This window comes from Myxine glutinosa, chromosome 11 (assembly GCF_964187855.1).
Source record: "Myxine glutinosa chromosome 11, kmMyxGlut1.1, whole genome shotgun sequence".
Lineage (NCBI taxonomy): Eukaryota > Metazoa > Chordata > Myxini > Myxiniformes > Myxinidae > Myxine > Myxine glutinosa.
In genome coordinates this window covers 58,922,713-58,942,897 of record NC_136271.1, presented here as the reverse complement: position 1 = coordinate 58,942,897, position 20,185 = coordinate 58,922,713, and the positions used below count along the sequence as shown (strand labels likewise).

Sequence of the window (20,185 nt, the reverse complement as noted above, 5' to 3'; positions counted from 1 at the left end):
CATTTACTACACGCAGTGTTATTGTTGATATTTAAAGGTTTCAAAGGTGGTAAGTTTCTTTTGCGTTTCAGTATATATATACACTACTGGTCAAAAGTTTTAGAACACCTCTATTTTTCCGGTTTTTATTGAAATATAAGCAATTCAAGTCCAGTAAATAACCTGAAATGGTACAAAGGTAAGCAGTAAACTGCTCGAGGTTAAGAAAAATGTTTAGGTTAGCAAAAACGGCAAAATAATGTAAATTGCACAGTTATATTGTAAAAAAAGGCCTTCTTCAGGGAACAAGTAATGGGTTAACAACTTACAGCTGTTCTGCAGCAATGTAAGTAAATTAAGCCTTGGAAGTTAATGCAAACAATTCCTACAGGTGTCCCAACCTCTGCTGATTGCTTGATTACAAATCCCCTGTCTGTATAAAAGCAGTATTGGACCAGACTGTTATTACACTCTCAAAAGCATTATTTGGACAATATTGCACTGCAGGAAGTAGTATACAGTATTGGAAACTGGAGGAAACTCTGACAGGAAGAGGTCTGGCAGACCAAAAGCCACAACAGAATCAGAAGACAAATTTCTGAGAGTCAACAGCTTGCGTGATAGGCGGCTCACAGGCCAATAGCTTCAAGCACAGCTTGACACTGGTCGAAGTAAGCAAGTCTCAACTGTGAAGAGAAGACTTTGAGCTGAAGGTTTGACAGGTTGAGTGGCAGTAAGAAAGCCATTGCTAAGATGGCAAAATAAGAAAAAGAGGCTTGCCTGGGCCATAAAGCACCGCCAGTGGACGACTGAAGACTGAAAGAAGGTCTTATGGACCGATGAATCAAAATTTGAAATTTTTGGTTCATCATGCAGGGTTTTTCTATGCTGTCGAGTAGGCGAAAGGAAGGTTCCTCAGTGTGTGACACCAACTGTCAAACATGGAGGAGGAAGCATGATGGTCTGGGGCTCTTTTGCTGGATCCAGAGTCGGCGACTTGCACAGAGTAACTGGCACCCTGAACCAAAAGGGCTACCACAGCATTTTGCAGCACCATGCAATACCCCCTGGTATATGCCTAGTTGGTCAGGGATTCATCCTACAGCAAGCAAATGACCCTAAACACACCTACAGGCTATGTCAAAACTACCTTCAAGGAAAATAACAAGACGGTAGGCTTCAAATCATGGAATGGCCAGCACAGTCTCCAGACTTAAACCCCATCGAGCTGGTTTGGGATGAACTGGAAAGAAGGGTGAAAGCAAAGCAACCTATAAGTGCAACACATTTGTGGGAACTTCTGCAACAGTGTTGGGAAGAACTTCCCGAACAATATTTGATTTCCATTGCAGAAAGAATGCCACGAGTGTGTTCGGCAGTTATATCTGCAAAAGGTGGCTACTTTGCTGAGTCAAAAATTTAAATTAAATTTTGTTAAACAAAATGATTCTATGATTTATTTTTTATCTCCAATTGTTTATTTGTTCTATGTTCTATGCTTAATTTCAGAGTACATTCAGACATTTCAGAGTACATTTCAGAGTACATTTCAGAGTACATATATATATACAGTCATGTGAAAAAGTAAGTACACCCTATGTAAAGTTTTGACTTTTTCAACATATTTCAACATACAGCTATTTGATCTTCATTTCAACAATGTTTATAGATAAAGATGATATAATATAACAAATATCATGAAACATTTACATTTTGTAGTCCATTGTATAATTTAAATAAACATAAATGCAAATTTCGCATGTGGAAAAAGTAAGTACACCTTTGGCTCAAATAGGTGGTATTGCCCCCTTTGGCAGAAACAACCTCAAGTACGCGTTTCTTCTAACTGTCTACCAGTTTCTGACATCGACTGGGAGAAATTTTTGCCCACTCCTCCATGCAGAATTATTTCAGCTGTGCGATGTTTGAGGGGTTTCTTGCATGCACAGCTCGTTTCAAATCCCCCCAAAGGCAAAGCTTCCCCAAACCACAATATTTTCACCACAATGCTTTACAGTTGGTATCAGGTTCTTGTGGTCAAATGCTGTCTTTGGTTTTCACCAAACAGGTCTTCTGGTACTGTGGCCAAATAGCTCTACCGTTGACTCATCTGTCCAGTGCACATAGTTCCAGAAGTGCTGGTCTTTGCCGAGGTGTTCATTGGCAAACTTTAGTCTTGCCCTGATGTTCTTTCTGGACAGCAAAGGTTTCCTCCTGGCACACCTCCCATGTAGATCAAATTTGTGCAGTCTCTTTCTAATGGTAGACTCGTGCACTTTGACATCAACAGTGGCAAGAGCTACCTGTAGGTCCCGTGATGACATTCTGGGGTTCTTAGAGACTTATTTCAGCATCTGGTGGTCTGCTCTCGGGCTGAACTTGCTGGGGCGGCCTGGCCTGAACAAGTTGGCAGTTGTTTGGAATCTTCTCCACTTGTAGATGATCTTCTGGACAGTCGAATGATTGATTTCAAATTGTTTGGAGATCTTTTTAAATCCCTTCCAAGACTCGTAGGCATCTATAACCTTCTTTCCGAAGGCCTCAGAGAGCTCTTTTGATCTAGGCATGGTGACGCCGCACACTGCAACAACAAAGAGCAAAGCAAACTAAATGTCTGAGGTTTAAATAAGACAGGTTCCTCCAAGATCCTCTCCAACGATGTTCTAATCATTTGCACCTGAGCTGGTGCACCTGATTCTAATTTTAGGTATTTGAAGTAGTGATAAATGTGGGGGTGTACTTACTTTTTCCACATGCGAAATTTGCATTTATGTTTATTTAAATTATACAATGGACTACAAAATGTAAATGTTTCATGATATTTGTTGTATTATATCACCTTTATCTATCAATATTGTTGAAATGAAGATCAAATAACTATGTTGAAATATGTTGAAAAAGTCAAAACTTTACATGGGGCGTACTTACTTTTTCACGTGACTGTATACACATACATTTGGCTTTGCTCGAATCCTACGTACAAGTGTTTAAAGATGTGCCTTTGTCTGCAATGGATCCGATGGAACTCGAGTAAATGTGGTCGGTGTTTCGAACTTGTACCTGTGATGTTGCTTCCCGCACTAGGTGGCGCCAGAAGCAAAATGGGGCAACTGTCTCCTTTGAAGACCCGTAAGCTATTCGATGCGGAAGATCCGCCGTTGTTTGAAATGAACGGAGCTGTACATCGGGTCAAGTGATCAATGTCCGTGTCGGTTAATTAATCCCCACGTCCAGAGCACTAACTGCAAAAATGGAAGGCATCTGATTCACTCATCGCCCTTGATTTAATCAAACGAACCAATGAATGATGTGGATGGACGAGGATCGGTCCCATCAGTGATTTATTCTAATTTAATGAGATCGAATGGCTGGCTGTGGTTCAGAACCCGTTACGATGTTTCGGACACGCCGGGGATTCGTTTCGCGTTCACATTAAAATTGCGTAAAAACATAAAAAAGCGCATTTCATATTCCCGGAGACAAAAGTGTTTCTCCTTTTCGATCCCGGCGATCGTTTATGTTTTTTTTCTCCAGGATATTCCCTCCAACCCCCCTCGGATTGCTCGGCGAAACACCCCTCCTCGCCACCTGATCCGAGACCCCATCACAGGCACAATCCTCCTCCCCTTTGTCGCTCCCCTTCCCATCAAGCACTCACTCCCTCCCTCTTCCAGGGCTCCAAGCGCCGCGACGTGCCGTGAATGCCGCACGATCCGTACCTCGGGAACATCCCGCAAGAAATTCTCTCCGTTTTATTTTCATTTCGATCGCCTCGGCCGGATCAATCATGGAAACCGGCGGGAACGGCACGGAGAGGAGACGGACCGGCCGTCCGGCCTCGCCGGCTCGACCGAAGGCTGTGGGCCACGGGCGCGGGGGGCCGGGGAAGGCCGGCGTCGTGAAGCCGCCGCTCTCCGCGGCCCGTCTCGGCCGTCGTGGTCCGACCAGGGACAAGATGCTAAAGGCCGTGGAGGGGATTCCTAGAGGGGCGCAAGGAGCTTCCCGAGGCGCTCGTACGGTCGCGGTTTCGCGACCTCCTGGGCCGACCGAGCAGAGATCGAGGAAGCTCGATGGAAAAGGGCCACCGAAGCGGGGCCGATCGGGACCGTCACCGACACCTGATGCAGGCACGCTTAGGATTCTGCACACGGACAGCAGCTCGGACATTTCGGACTGCGTGTCCGAACCGCTGTCGATCTCGGACGAATCCAAATGTGCCCTCGGAGTCTCCACTGACAAACCTGAGTGGGGGAGCGACCGAGAGCGATCCGACTGTCCATGCGAACCGGACGGTGATGTCCCCACCAAACCCGATATCGACTGCGACAGCGGAATGGAAGCGGAATCGGTGGATTCACGAACCGAGCTGAGACCGAGCCGAGACGGGGAACAAGCCGTTATCGATGAAGACCGCTTGTCCGCTCAGGCCGGGAGCGATGGTCTCGGCGATCAAAGAGCGTTGGAAGAAGAGCTCGACCTCCTCGGGCAGGATCTTCTGCGGGAGGTGGACGAGTTGCGTTCAGAAAACACCTACCTGAAGGTAAGTACACCGGGGACAAAGAAAATCGTCCTTTGGGGTTCTTCTTCACGTAGACCCTTTCTTTAAACTCACTCCCCGGTGAATCACCATAAGACCTCCTGACATTGATGTGCATTGAATTTGTAATGGTAACGCATTGGACATTCATTCTCAAACCTGAAATCCCTTTACAAATACCTACCACCACCTATCTTTATATACAAATACTTACAACCACCGATCTTTATTTACAAATACTCACAACCACCGATCTTTATATACAAATACTCACAACCACCTATCTTTATTTACAAATACCACCACCTATCTTTATTTACAACCACCTGTCTTTATTTACAACCACCTATCTTTATTTACAAATACCAACAACCACCTATCTTTATTTACAAACACCTACAACCACCTATCTTTGTTTACAACCACCTATCTTTATTTACAAACACCTACAGCCACCTATCTTTATTTACAACCACCTATCTTTATTTACAAATACCGACAACCACCTATCTTTATTTACAAACACCTACAACCACCTATCTTTGTTTACAACCACCTATCTTTATTTACAACCACCTGTCTTTATTTACACCCACCTATCTTTATTTAAAAATACCTACAACCACCTATCTCTATTTACAAATACCTACAACCACCTATCATTATTTACAAATACCTACAACCACCTATCTTTATTTACAACCACCTATCTTTATTTACAAATACCTACAACCACCTATCTTTATATACAAATACCTACAACCACCTATCATTATTTACAAATACTTACAACCATCTATCTTTATTTACAAATACCTACAACCACCTATCTTTATATACAAATACTTACAACCACCTATCATTATTTACAAATACCTACAACCACCTATCTTTGTTTACAAATACCTACCACCACCTATCTTTATATACAAATACTTACGACCATCTATCTTTATTTACAAATACTCACAACCACCGATCTTTATATACAAATACTCACAACCACCTATCTTTATATACAAATACTCACAACCACCTATCTTTATATACAAATACTCACAACCACCTATCTTTATATACAAATACTCACAACCACCTATCTTTATATACAAATACTCACAACCACCGATCTTTATATACAAATACTCACAACCACCTATCTTTATATACAAATACTCACAACCACCTATCTTTATATACAAATACTCACAACCACCTATCTTTATTTACAAATACCTACTGCCACCTATCTTTATTTACAACCACCTGTCTTTATTTACAACCACCTATCTTTATTTACAAATACCTACAACCACCTGTCTTCATTTACAAATACCTACAACTACCTATCTTTGTTTACAACCACCTGTCTTTATTTACAACCACCGATCTTTATTTACAAATACCTACAACCACCTATCTTAATTTACAAATACCTACAACCACCTATCTTTATTTACAAATACCTACAACCACCTGTCTTTATTTACAACCACCTATCATTATTTACAAATACCTGCAACCACCTATCTTTATTTACAAATACCTACCACCACCTATCTTTATTTACAAATACTTTCAACCACCTATCATTATTTACAAATACCTACAACCACCTATCTTTATTTACAAATACTTTCAACCACCGATCATTATTTGCAAATACCTACAACCACTTATCTTTATTTACAAATACTTACAACCACCTATCATTATTTACAAATACCTGCAACCACCTATCTTTATTTACAAATACCTACCACCACCTATCTTTATTTACAAATACTTTCAACCACCTATCATTATTTACAAATACCTACAACCACCTATCTTTATTTACAAATACTTTCAACCACTGATCATTATTTGCAAATACCTACAACCACCTATCTTTATTTACAAATACATACTTGCAACCATCGATCTTTATTTACAAATACCTACAACCACCTTTATTTATAACCATGTCTTTCTTTATATATATATATATACTTATGACCACCTGTCCTGATTAGCAAATATTTGCAACCAAGCTCTCATATGATCTGCACACGTAGAGAGCCAGCCATTGACTGGGGAAGCTCATAGTGGCACAACTAGAGAGCAGCCATTGAGTTGGGAAGTTCAGAGCCGCACACCTAGAGAGCCAGCCATTGAGTTGGGAAGTTCAGAGCCACACACTTAGAGAGCCAATCATTGAGTGGAGAAGTTCAGAGCCGCACTCCTAGAGAACCAGCCATTAAGTGGGGAAGCTCACAGCCACACAACTAGAGAGCAGCCATTGAGTGGGGAGTGAAGAGCCACACACTGAGAGAGCCAGCTATTTAGTGGGGAAGTTCATTCCCGCACACCTAGAGAACCAGCCACTGAGTGGAGAAGTTCAGAGCTGCACAAATAGAGGGCCTTTAAGTGGGAAAGTTCAGAGCCACACTCCTAGAGAGCCAGCCATTTAGGGGGAAGCTCAGAGACACATAACTAGAGAGCAGCCATTTAGATGGAAGCTCAGAGCCACATAACTAGAGAGCAGCCATTTAAGGGGAAACTCAGAGCTGCACAATAGAGAGCCAGCCATTTAGGGGGAAGCTCAGAGCTGCACACTAAAGAGCCAGCCATTTAGGGGGAAGCTCAGAGCTGCACACTAGAGAGCCAGCCATTTAGGGGGAAGCTCAGAGACACATAACTAGAGAGCAGCCATTTAAATGGAAGCTCAGAGCCACATAACTAGAGAGCAGCCATTTAAGGGGAAACTCAGAGCTGCACACTAGAGAGCCAGCCATTTAGGGGGCAGCTCAGAGCCGCACACTAGAGAGCCAGCCATTGAGGGGAAGCTCAGAGCCGCACACTAGAGAGCCAGCCATTTAGGGGGAAGCTCAGAGCCGCACACTAGAGAGCCAGCCATTGAGGGGAAGCTCAGAGCCGCACACTAGAGAGCCAGCCATTTAGGGGGAAGCTCAGAGACACATAACTAGAGAGCAGCCATTTAGATGAAAGCTCAGAGCCACATAACTAGAGAGCAGCCATTTAAGGGGAAACTCAGAGCTGCACACTAGAGAGCCAGCTATTTAGGGGGAAGCTCAGAGCTGCACACTGGAGAGCCAGCCATTTAGGGGGAAGCTCAGAGCTGCACACTAGAGAGCCAGCCATTTAGGGGGAAGCAAAGAGTCACACAATAGAGAGCCAGCCATTTAGGTGGAAGCAAAGAGTCACACAATAGAGAGCCAGCAATTTAGGGGGAAGCTCAGAGCCACACACTAGATAGCCAGCCATTGAGGGGGAAGCTCAAAGCCGCACACTAGAGAGCCAGCCATTGAGGGGGACGCTCAGAGCTGCACAATAGAGAGTCAGCCATTGAGGGGGCAGCTCAGAGCCGTACACTAGAGAGCCAGCCATTGAGGGGAAGCTCAGAGCCGCACACTAGAGAGCCAGCCATTGAGGGGGAAGCTCAGAGCCGCACACTAAAGAGCCAGCCATTGAGGGGGAAGCTCAGAGCTGCAAAATAGAGAGCCAGCCATTGAGAGGGAAACTCAGAGCTGCACACTAGGGAGCCAGCCATTGAGCGACAAGCTCAGAGCCGGACATCTAGAGAGCCAGCCATTGTGTAAACTCGGAGCCGCAAATCTAGCGAGTCAGCTATTAAGTCTAATCTGTCCAGCTATCAGCTATTAAGTCTAATTAAGTCTAACAAACTCAAGGCCACACAACAAGAGGGCCGTCGAGTGCACAGACTCGGAGCCACACAACTGGAGATGTTTTGCTCCTGCAGAACATCATGCTCGGGATCGCACACTTCCATCATTGCATATTTGTTCTTTCCAAGCAAGCCACCGCCCAACATGATCTTCATGAGGCTTTGTGTGGTTTCTGTTCTATTCGCTGGGCAGTAATACAGTACAAGCTTACAATTACAGTACACGACTACACGTACAGTCGTGGCCAAAAATATTGGCACCCTTGGACTTTTTTCAAATAATGCACCATTTCTTCTAGAACATTGTTGAAATTAAAAAATATTTTGGTATCCACAAATGTATTTCATTGGTTTGCAGTGGAACAAAACAAAAAAAGCTGAAAAAATTGCTAAATCTTAGATTATTGCACGCTGAAATCCTAAAATGGCCTGGACAATATTATTAGTACCTTTTAGAAGTTGTTAGAAATAATTAGATTTCAAGCAGGTGATTCTCCTTTACTTTGGAATTGAACTCACCTGTGGTGAGTTGCAGGTGCCTGCAATATAAGAATCACTCATTCATCCATTTTGAATTGAGAAAAGGAGTCATTCGGCTGTTTTGTGTCACTGTGTGTACCACAATGAGCATGGAGAAAATAAATAAAACCAGAGAATTGTCTGAGGACGTCAGACACACGATTGTAGCCAAGCATGGACAATCTCAAGGCCATAAGTCCATCTCCAGAGACCTTGATGTTCCCGTGTCCACCGTACGCCACAATATTATCAGGAAGTTTAAGGCTTATGGCTTTATAGCCAACCTCCCTGGACGTGGCCGCAAGAGAAAACTTGATCGAAGATTGCAGTGAAGGATTGTTAAAATGGTGGGGAAAGCACCTCAATCAACTGCCAAACAGATTCAAGCTGACTTTCAGACACAAGGTACGACAGTTTCAACTCGCACCACCTGTCACAAATTCAATGAAAGGGGGTTCTATGGTAGGAGACCCAGGAGGACTCCCTGCTGAGAGAGAGACAAAAGAAAGCCCAACTGTAGTAGGCCAAAACACACCTGAACAAGCCAAAATCCTTCTGGGAGAATGTCCTGTGGACAGATTAGACCAAATTAGGGCTTGTTGGTAAAGCGCATCATCTCTATGTTGACAGAAAAACAAGATGAAGCCTTCAAATAAAAGAACACATTCCCTACAGTCAAACATGGAGGAGGTTCTGTGATGTTTTGTGGTTGCTATGCTGCCTCTGGCAATGGGTGCCTTGAGCATGTGCATGGCATCATGAAATCAGGAGATTGCCAAGGCATTTTGGAGCACAATGTTCAACCCAGTGACAGAAAACTGGGTCTCCGTCGAAGGTCATGGGTCTTGCAACAGGACAATGACCCCAAACACACTTCAGAAAGCACCCAGGAATGGTTCAAGACAAAACGCTGGACTGTTCTGAAGTGGCCAGCAATGAGTCCAGATCAAGATGCCATTGAACACCTGTGGGGAGATCTGAAAACAGCAGTTGGGAGAAGGCATCCTTTAAATCTGGGAGAACTGGAGCAGTTTGCACAAGAAGAGTGGGTCAAACTGCCAGTGGAGAGGTGGAGGAAGCTCATTCATGGCTCGAGGAAGCGCTTGACTGCAGTTATTTTGTCCAAAGTCTGTGCTACCAAATATTAAGTATTGGGTGTCAATAATTTTGTCAATGCCATTTCTTTTTATTTTCTGATTTTAAAGGATACATTAAGTTCTGAATCCAAAAACAAAAGCTCTATAATATTAACAGTGAAATAAATAATTGTGGAGACCAAATACTTTTGTCAATTTCAACTTATTTTTGAAAAAATTGTGAGTTATTTGAAAAGAGTGCAAGGATTCCAATATTTTTGGCCACAACTGTATACACTTCCTGTATACAGGTATTTATCTTGTTCATATACTACTTTGTCTTCTTCCAGTTATAAAATTTGTCAATGCCAATGCCACGCATTCATTTATTTTCATTGTTTACGTACTGCTGTATTTAATTGTTTCCATTAATCTTTTGGTTTTTCGAATCGCTGAACAAGAGTATTATGAGATCGTAAAACTACCAATGAGTCTGGTTTTAAATCAGATTTTTACTCCAGGATTAAAAATGATATGACGCAGCCCGATAAAAGAAAACCATCATTGCTGCAATAGCATGGCGAGTCACCACCCTTAACACACCGAGACGGTTTTGTTCACCAAAGTGTTTCACAGAGCACGGCCGTGTTTACAAAACAAAAACTCATGTTGAACATGTGTTCATATATTATGTTGGTTTTGGTGTCGGTACCTTGTACATGGTGTGTCCATAGGACGAGGTTGAGGAGCTGCGTGCGGAGATGGAGGAGATGCGGGATGGATGGCTCGAAGATGATGTACAACAGTTACAAGAGCTGCGTCGAGAGCTGGACCGTGCCAACAAGACATGTCGTATCCTGCAGTACCGGTTGCGAAAGGCTGAAAGGCGCGGGCTGAGAACTTCACACACAGGCCAGGTGGACGGAGAGCTCATTCGTGGTCTCGAGCAAGACCTAAAGGTAGCAGAGATGTCATTAGCCGTCCCCCACACAGTGGGGAAATGGGATTTTGCAATCACTTCTGTGTGTCATTTGAGCTTTTCTCATCAAAATTTCAACATGGCTTTATTATGAGAATATGGAGAAGACAAATTAATAATTTTGTCAAAAGGTAAGAGGTAAAAGGTCAGCATCACCTAAAATCCTCAATTTTCACCCAACTGATGTGAAATCTCAATTCACCTTTTGACTTTTGTCATCAAATTTTAAACATAGCTTTATTATGAGAATAAGGAGAAGACAAATTAATAATTTTGTCAAAAGATAAAAGGTCAAAGGTCAGCATCACCTAAAATCCTCAATTTTCATCCAATTGACCTGAAATTTTAATTTACCATTTCAGCTTTCTCATCAAATTTTCAACAAAGCTTTGTTATGAGAATTTGGGGGAAGACAAATTAATAATTCGGTCAAAGGTCTGTGTCACATGAAATTGTCAATTTTCATCCAATAGACCTGAAATTTTCAGAACTTGCATCTTGGATCACTGAATTAATTCAGCAAATCAAAAGCTAGAAGCCGATTGTTTTTTGTTTTTTTTGATCAAAAGGTCAAGGTTGCAGAAAATCATAAATTTTCATTTCATTCCCCTGAAAATTTATGCATTTGCATGTTGGGTCACATACTTTGTTTACCAATCGAAAGTGATAAACTGATTGTTAGCCCGTCGCCGCACAGGATGGGGTTTTGCAATCACTTCTGGTGTGTGTTGTGTGTGTGTGTGTGCCCGGGCCTTATTTTTTAACCATTTGAGCTTTTGTCATCATCTTTTCAACAAAGCTTTATTATGATATGGAGAAGATAAAATAATAATTTGGTTAAAAGGTCAAAAGGTCAAATGCCAGCATCACCTAAAATCATCAATTTTAATCCAATTCACCTGAAATTTTAATTTTCTGTTTAAGCTTTGCCATCAAATTTTCAACAAGGCTTTATTATGAAAATATGGAAAAGACAAATTAATAATTTGGTCAAAAGGTCAAAGGTCAGCATCACATAAAATCGCTAATTTTCATCCAATGGACCTGAAATTTTAAGAATTTGCATTATTGGGTCACTGAATTCGTTCACCAATCAAAAACTAGAAGCCAATTTTTTAAAATAGATCTAAACGTCAAAGGACGTTGTAGAAAATCATAAATTTTCATCCGATTGACCTCAAATTTTAAGAATTTGCATATTGGGTCAATTAATTGGTTCACCAATCAAAATCTAGAAACCGATTTGTTTTTTTCTCAGAACAAAAGGTCAAAGTTGCATAAAATTGTCACTTTTCATCCGATTGACTTGAAATTTGAGCAGGGGTTGCATATTGCATCACTGAAGCCTGTTGCTTTTGAGGTAAAAAGGTCAATGTCGCCTAAAATAGTCAACTTTTTTGTATTTTGTTAGCTGTTTTCATCATATTTAGCATATGGAAGAAGAGGTCTGAATACAAAGCGGATGCAAATGGGCTTTGCGTTTTCAGATTACAATGTACAAGGAGTGCCAATAAAACCAAGCTGGTTCACCAAGAACCCATACATTTATTATGTGAAGAATCTGGAAAGCATAAAACAAAGGAAGGAGGGCAGGGGAGTGTGAGAGGAGACATGCACGGGGCATATGAAGGAAGGAAGGAAGAGGGGTGGGGGATTTGAGGGTTGAGGTCAAAAATCCTTCCTCACCTTCAGATACCTTCCTCAGCTCCATTTTGCATATATGTAAAACATAGAAGTCTCTATTGAGATTCATGGAGGAAGTAACCTGTCTGCTTTGCCTGATGTAGCTTACATAGTGATACCATGCTTGAGATAACCTACTTTGCGATGATGCTCGTGCAGAATGTGTTAAACTCTTTAGTACCTTCTGGGTTCACTTGTGATGGACAATGTCAATGAAACGACAGGTTGGATCAACTAAAGGTTCATAAACGTATGCTAACTGCTGTTGGTTGTAAAGTAAAGCTTATGTTTAGGGGAAAGGTCCTTCTTTGAAGGGCCAGCCATATTATTATCACTTGAATAAGAAAGGAGAGGAAAGACCGAAACCCCACCTTCTTTCACTGTCTGCATAAATGTCACAACAAAGCAAAATTATTTCAATGTTGTGTATGGGTCAAGTCAACACGAGGGTTTGATTGTAAGACCCTGTTTATGTTAGAGCATAATACGAGGGGAGGTCAAGAAGTTCTGCAAACTGGGTACCGGCTACAATCAAAAAGCAGGCCCACAAGTCACAGTTCATTTTTACCCTGCACATGCAAAGCGAAAAATGGGGTTAAGCAACTAGTTCACTCTGTCTGTCTGTATGTCTGTCCACAAACGTTAGTTTATGATCGAGGAACAACGTAATTTCAATTGAATGTTATATTTTCAACACAAATTGGACCATGAATCAGAAAACGAGCCTGTAGTTTAGCAGTACTTTGGCTCTGAACTCGTCCCGATCACACATGTATGGAGAGGAGCGAGATAATATTTTTACTCTGTCTGCTTGCCTGGCAGTCAAACAAAATTGAAAATCATTCCAAACAGGAAACTTATTATTTTTAGGGATGTCATAAAGGACACAAACAACAGGCACGTGTAAATAATGCAATTTGTTAAATAAGGTTGTGTAAAATAATTTGCATCAATGGCGGTAAACCTCTGAATATATATTTTTTCTACAGCCATTAAAATGTTTACTTTAATTCAATTGAATTATATACTTCAACACTGTAGAACACAAATTGCCTTTTATGTGAGGGCTGCAATATTCCGATGAATGAGTGGTGGAGCCCAGGTAGGTGTAGTGATCCACTAACTCCACAACTGCACCGGAGATAGGTACTGGTAGGGGGGAGAGCCCAATGACAACATTCGGTACCTTGTTTTTTTTGCCATGAGGGCATAAGGCTTCGGCTTTTAGCTACTGATTCGAAGCGGTTGAACATGGCCAGCCAATGGACAGGGTCTCTCACAAATAGGGTGGCATCATCTGCATATAGTTGATCGGTGACGACTTCTCTACCGACATTGATTTCAAGCTGATATTGACAATATCCCGTCCTTGGCACAGCAGAAGAGGGAGGGAGCAAGGATGCAGCCTTGACAAACTCCAGAAGAAGTGGGGAAAGGTGGTGATAAGTCAGTGTCGACTCTGACACAAGCTGTTGTATATTCATGGAGGTTCTGGATCAAATTGAGAAGTGATGACAGAACTCCATTGCCTCTCAACACCTTCCATAGGGATGTCCGGGCAACAGAGTCAAATCCGTCCTTGATGTCGATACACGCTTCATTTAATGGGCGCTGAAATACCTGATGAAGTTCTGCAAGAATACGGAAGGCTACTAGGGCATCCATTGTAGACCTGTTTGGGGGTGAAATCATATTGCTAGGGTCGTCTACGTTGTAGCAGGAAGTGGTGAATATGGTTTAAAAGAACATGAGTAAATCCCTTCCCAGAGACTGAGAGCAAGGTGATCGGGTGATAGCTACTGCAGTTACAGCAGGGGCCTTTGACTTTGTAGATAAGGATTATTATGCCATTTTTCCACTCTGCTGGAACATGCCCAGAATTCCAGACAATTATAAAAAGCCTGTGTAGTACTGTATATCATAAATTGGAGACTCAGCACATTTGGGCAGTTCTACGACGATGTTGTCACACCAAGCAGCTCAACCATTTTTGAGTTTCCTTACTGCACGACGGACCACAAACAGGGACGGAGGATCCATGCACACAGCAACATCACCATCTATGGGTGCCTCTCCCTTCAAGTCGGGAAGTGTGTAGCAAGGAGGAAATTAAGAGCCTACTCAAAATGTTCTTTCTAGCAGTTGAGGGTTTCCTCATTGGTGCAGAAGGGTGTCCTGCTTGCCTTAATAATTGGAATGCTGCTTTTGTTTTTATTTGAATTTAGACCAGTATGCATGCGTTGGATTGACTGGAAGGCAGGTTTAAGGTCGTTTTGATGGATACCTTCCTCAGCTTCATTGGCCAGGTGCTCATACCAAGAGCCTTTTCAAGGTCCTTTCTTGTCTGATTCTAACTCTGATTCTTGTATTCTGATTCTGACTCTGATTCTGATTTGTATTCTGATTCTTGTCTGATTTTGCTTGTCTGATTCTTGTCTGATAGGTCAACGTCTTTTCTAGCCTTCCAAAGCATCCAAGTCTGGCAAGCCCCACCCGCTCGGAGCAATCTGGTTTTAAGATGCCAGAAACTGCCTTTAACACCTCTGCCATCTGTTGGAAATGGGGGTTAGCACAAGAAGCCATGCAGTAGGAGTTTGGTTAGGAGAGGCTACAAAAGATGCTGATTATATGGGGCATTTCATGGATGGGGAGTGGCTCAACTCTCCCCACCAACCAGGTCAATCGTAACCCATTGACCCCCAATGTAGTCTCCATTGTCATCAATACACTTACTCCACTTGTCCTTCAAACTCACAATGTCAGTTTTATAGAAGTCTTCCGACTGCTCCTCAAACCCTCAAACGCCTCAGTGCTCATCGTCCTGAAAAAGGCCCACCCTCAGAGATGTGACTTCAGGTTTCAAACCAGAAAATAGTCATGGTGCCAGATCTGGAGTATGTGGAGGCTGATTGAGTTGCTCGGAACCACAAGTGTGAATAGATGCCTGTGCAACATGGGATTTGTGGACCAACACATTGTCCTGGAGCAAGAGCACGCCTCTAGTCAACATTCCTCATCATTTCTCACAGATGATGTTGCATAGTTTTTTCATGAGAGCAGCATAATAATCAGCAATTGTTACCCTGCACTCGCGAAGCGAAAAGCAGGGTTAGGCATTCGTGTGCGTACTTACATGCGTACGTGTGGTGTATGTGTCTGCATTTTAAAAATTCATTTTCTCGGCAACTGTTGGTCTGATTGACACTAAATTTTACCATAGGAGTGCCTCCGCCTGTATAAATGTTAAATTAATAATAATGATGTCATAGGTCACATGGTACCAACGCCATCTTGGAAAAACATTACACCTCTATATCTCCCAAACCGCTCGATGGAAAAAAAATATGAAACATGGCTCATTGTCAAGTACTCCCCATGGGGAATAAGATATGTTGATGATGATGTCATCGGTGCCTTCATTATGACGTCATAATTCGACAAGTACAACGCTTGATCTTATCAGTATGAAAAAAAAAATTCCTCTGCAACTGTAAGTCTGATGGACACTAAATTTGTACCATAGGAGCGCCTCCTTCTGTAGAATATTTTAATGAAACTTATGACGTTATAGGTCTCGTGGTACAGGTGCCATCTTGGAAAAATCGAAAATCGTTGCACCTCCATATCTCTAAATGCACCATATCTCGTTGCACCCTGGTGTTGGGCTAGCGGCTAGGGTGCCAGCTTAGGATCCCAGGATCCTGGGTTCGAATCCCGGTCGATCGCTGAATTAACGCCAGGGGGGTTGACTCAGCCTGTCATCCTTCCGAGGTCGGCTAAGTTATTCGTTGCTGGTAATTCCAGGGGCGTTGACTAAGCCGAGTACCAGTTCACTGGTAATTCCCTGCTTGTCGTAAAAGGCGACAAAAAGGGTTGGCGGCAGGAAGGGCATCCAGCCGTAAACCATTGCTTCAAAAAGGGGACCAAAAAACAACAACAACCACGGTCCCCGAAAAAGGCCAACCCCCGCTTTGCGGGGGAAAATGGCCTCTAAATGTGTTTTTTTTTTTTTTTTCTCCATATCTCTAAAAATGTTCCATGGAAAAAATTGAAGCATGGCTCATTGTAAAGAACTCCCCATGGGGAATAAGATATGTTAGTGATGATGTCAGCAGTGCCTTCGTTATGACATCATAATTCGACAAGTACAATGCTTCATCCGATCAGTATGAATTTTTTTTTCTCTGCAACTGTTGGTGTAAAAACCGGGAATTACCAGTGAACTGGTACTCAATTAGCCGACCTCGGAAGGATGACAGGCTGAGTCAACCCCCCTGGCATTAATTCGGCGATCGACCGAGATTCGAACCCAGGATCCTAGGAACCGAAGCCGGCACCCTAGCCGCTAGCCCAAAATTGAAGCATGCTCGATGGCCCTCATGTTGGTGTGATGGACACAAAATTGTCACCATAGAAGCGCCTCTTCCTGTAGAGTATTTTAATGATAATTATGATGAAATAGGTCAAGTGGTACAGGCGCCACCTTGGAAAAACTGAAAAACGTTACACCTCTATATCTCCAAAACCGCTCCATGGAAAAATTGAAACATGGCTCATTGTAAAGAACTCTGCATGGGGAATAGGTGATGTTGACGATGACATCATTGGTGTCGTAATTATGACATAATTTCACAGGAACAACACTTAGTGTGATCAGTTTGAAATTTATTGAGCGTTATTTTTGCAACAATTATATTGGAGAATATAAATTTATGATGTCATCGTTCACATGGTCTAGCAGCCATATTGGATCAAAGAAAAAAAAACGTTCAAAAACAGAAGAGTTGGCTCGCACCAAGTTGACTGCGCAGGGTAAGTATTCTATGAATACCATCTAGTTTTTTTATGTGGCAGGTCGTCAATCAGCAGCATCCTGGAAAACTGAAGCCATGATCTTGCTGGCAGAGGGTTGCATTTTGAATGTCTTGTGGGAGGATAATTTGGCTGCTTCCATTGAATGGATTCAATCTTTGACTCGGGGTTCCAGTGATGAATCCAGGTCTCATCTCCTGTCACCAGATGGAAAATAAAGTTGGCTGGATTGGCCCTCATACAGGTCAAGGAACCCATGCTCTAATGTCGATGCTGACTGGTGAGGTTTCAAGGAATCCATCTTGCAGAAAGCTCAGACATGCCCAATTGTTCATGGATGGTGGTCAGAACACTTCCATGTGAAATGCCAACTTCAGTGCTTATTTGTTTGATGATGCGCCGGACCTTCATAATCAAGGTTCTCGACTCAGGCTACAGTTGCCTCGCCAGTGGCATCTGAAGGCTCTCTTGACCAGGGGTCATTGTCAAGGCCCTCATGCTCACGCTTGACTCCTTCTTATGGTAAGATATGAAGGGCATCTGTGCCATAAACTCAAACCATGCATCACTGACATACAGAAGTACAAAGCCATACAGAAGGAAGTGCTTTAACCGTCATTTGTGCGTTTAGCTTGTGGACCTCAAGTTTGCAATGTGGCTTTGAAACAACTTCGGCAATTTTGGAATTCAAGCATCACACAGACATGATATGCCAAATCGTCGAGACCTCTGCTTTGATATTGTGAATATGAAGCTGTGTTAACAAATGAGAACGGAAGTGTCCAAACCCTTTGTGGGGTTACAAAGAAGAAAATAAACCTCAAATAATCAATCTATGTTAATTACCTTGTACTTTACATGCAATTAAACCAAATTATCTTAGCTTGTGATGATCTTAGCCCACACCAAAGAGGAACATGACTGTAATGGCCATATCCAAGGTGAGATAGATATAGGAAAAGCTAATATAATGGCCTTATATAAACTGAGATAGATCCAGCATATGACCTTTGCTTATATGTTATGCAGTTTGCACCAAAGCGAAGCTCATACGATGGTAGCTCAAGGTTAATGTAGCCTTATTTTTAACAGAATCAAAGTATCCAGGCAGGTTGATGAAACTTCATCTATTTCTGAAGGTATTCTCCTGCTATGAGTACACATATACACTTGTCTCATCAATATAGTAGTGCCTTGATATCCTCTGCGTCAAATTTATTGAAGACAGGTAAGCAGCCATTTCAGGACATACGCTTTGATGTCTTCTTCATAATGTTCTTTGAGTGGCCCAAAGAGATGAGATTCACAAGGTGGCATGTCTGGACTTTATTGGGGAGCTACGTCCTGAGACAGCATACCTGGCCATCGTGTACATGTTGCTTATATTATTTAATTGTGTAGGAAATCACTCTAGCACTGAGCATCAGAGGTTTTCTCACGCTCAAGACATTCCACGTGAATTGAAGCGTACCGGTCTTGAAACACTTGCCATAACAAGCCAGGTTGATGGTTAACCAATGATGGTGGAAATAAAAATGTCTCAACTCCACGCTGGCTTGCTTTGACTCTGGTCCGAAATGATGGAGCACGTCTCAAATGTCGTACTCTTCTTCAAATATTTATCTCCCTCTCTCTGGTAGTGTTCCAGGACCTCTGTTTCAATGGCCACACGAGTTGCCTTGTACAATGGTGGAGGAAATAGAATGACAATGCTGTGCAGTTTGGCAGCTTGCAAATTTATGATGTTCCATTTTGGGCATTTGACCGATGTGACGATACGTTTATGGGTGTGGAGCTGTTCCATAAGGAAATGCAAAAATACACGAGTCTGAGTTCCGCAAAGATGAACAGTGTGTAATCTTCTGAGTCGATCATGTGTTGGATAAACATGTTGTCATGTTAGTACGTTTTGGAACAAATAGGTGCTGCAATCAAAACTATAAAACCACCTTTAGAGGCCATTTTTCCCCGCAAAGCGGGGGTTGGCCTTTTTCGGGAACCGTGGTTGTTGTTGTTTTTCGGTCCCCTATTTGAAGCAATGTTTTACGGCCGGATGCCCTTCCTGACGCCAACCCTTTTTGCCGCCTTTAACGACAAACAGGGAATTACCAGTGAACTGGTACTCAATTAGCCGACCTTGGAAGGATGACAGGCTGAGTCAACCCCTATGTCAACCCCAAATGCAATCAAAACTATCAACTAACATATTTCATTTTGGAATGAGGAATGCAGTTTAGATATGGGAATATTTTCAATGTAACTTTTCCTGTGTCGTATTTGTATACAAACTGTTTTATAATAAAAAAAGATGACTTAAAAAGTCAAGTAAAACCTAAAAAACAACCTTCAAATATAATTATTCTCTGCATTCCTCACAAAATTGACTCACATTTAAGGAGGCAATACGTAACGAAACACTGATGCCGTTTTAGATAACAATATGGGCCTTATGCTTGCCTTATGCTTAAACGCCGTACTGTGACAGGTGCTCCCTGGTTGTTTGTCAAGTTTGTGGTTTGTCGGTTGGCAGGTGGCAAAAGATGTGTCTGTTCGGCTGCACCAAGAGTTGGAGAGCCTCGAGGACAAACGGGCGAGGGTGGAGGAGGAGAACGACGAGCTACGGCAAAAGCAGGTGGAGTTGGAGATCGGCAAGCAAGCAATGAGGAACGAGATGGAGAAGATGAAAGAGGTTGGTAATGCTACTCGTTGTTTGTTATAGAAAAATGCTAAAACAGCCTTGCTGAGTGAGCAAAGGGACACAAGCTTGACTGTGGTATTAGGATTTGTTGTGAATGTCCATATTCAAATTTTGGTTAAAAAAAATTGGCTTTCATCAGAGATTGAGAATTTGTCTTGAAATGAATGTGAGTTGGTAATGCTTTGTTACATATTTGCTCATAATAGGCTCCAAA

The 20,185-nt window shown here is 42.3% G+C and overlaps 1 protein-coding gene across 3 annotated transcripts in view; it reads left to right on the top strand.

Moving 5' to 3' along the window:
• Positions 1-3,658: 3,658 nt before the first annotated feature.
• The window catches only part of LOC137436682 (microtubule cross-linking factor 2), a 71,334-nt gene continuing 54,807 nt past the window's right edge, over positions 3,659-20,185 (top strand). For all 3 annotated transcript variants that reach the window (XM_068130671.2, XM_068130670.2, XM_068130672.2), the window contains exons 1-3: positions 3,659-4,519; positions 10,534-10,758; positions 19,804-19,962. In XM_068130671.2, the coding sequence (XP_067986772.2) occupies positions 3,767-4,519; positions 10,534-10,758; positions 19,804-19,962 (1,137 nt within the window). In that variant the 5' untranslated portion in view covers positions 3,659-3,766. The remainder of the gene's footprint in view (positions 4,520-10,533; positions 10,759-19,803; positions 19,963-20,185) is intronic.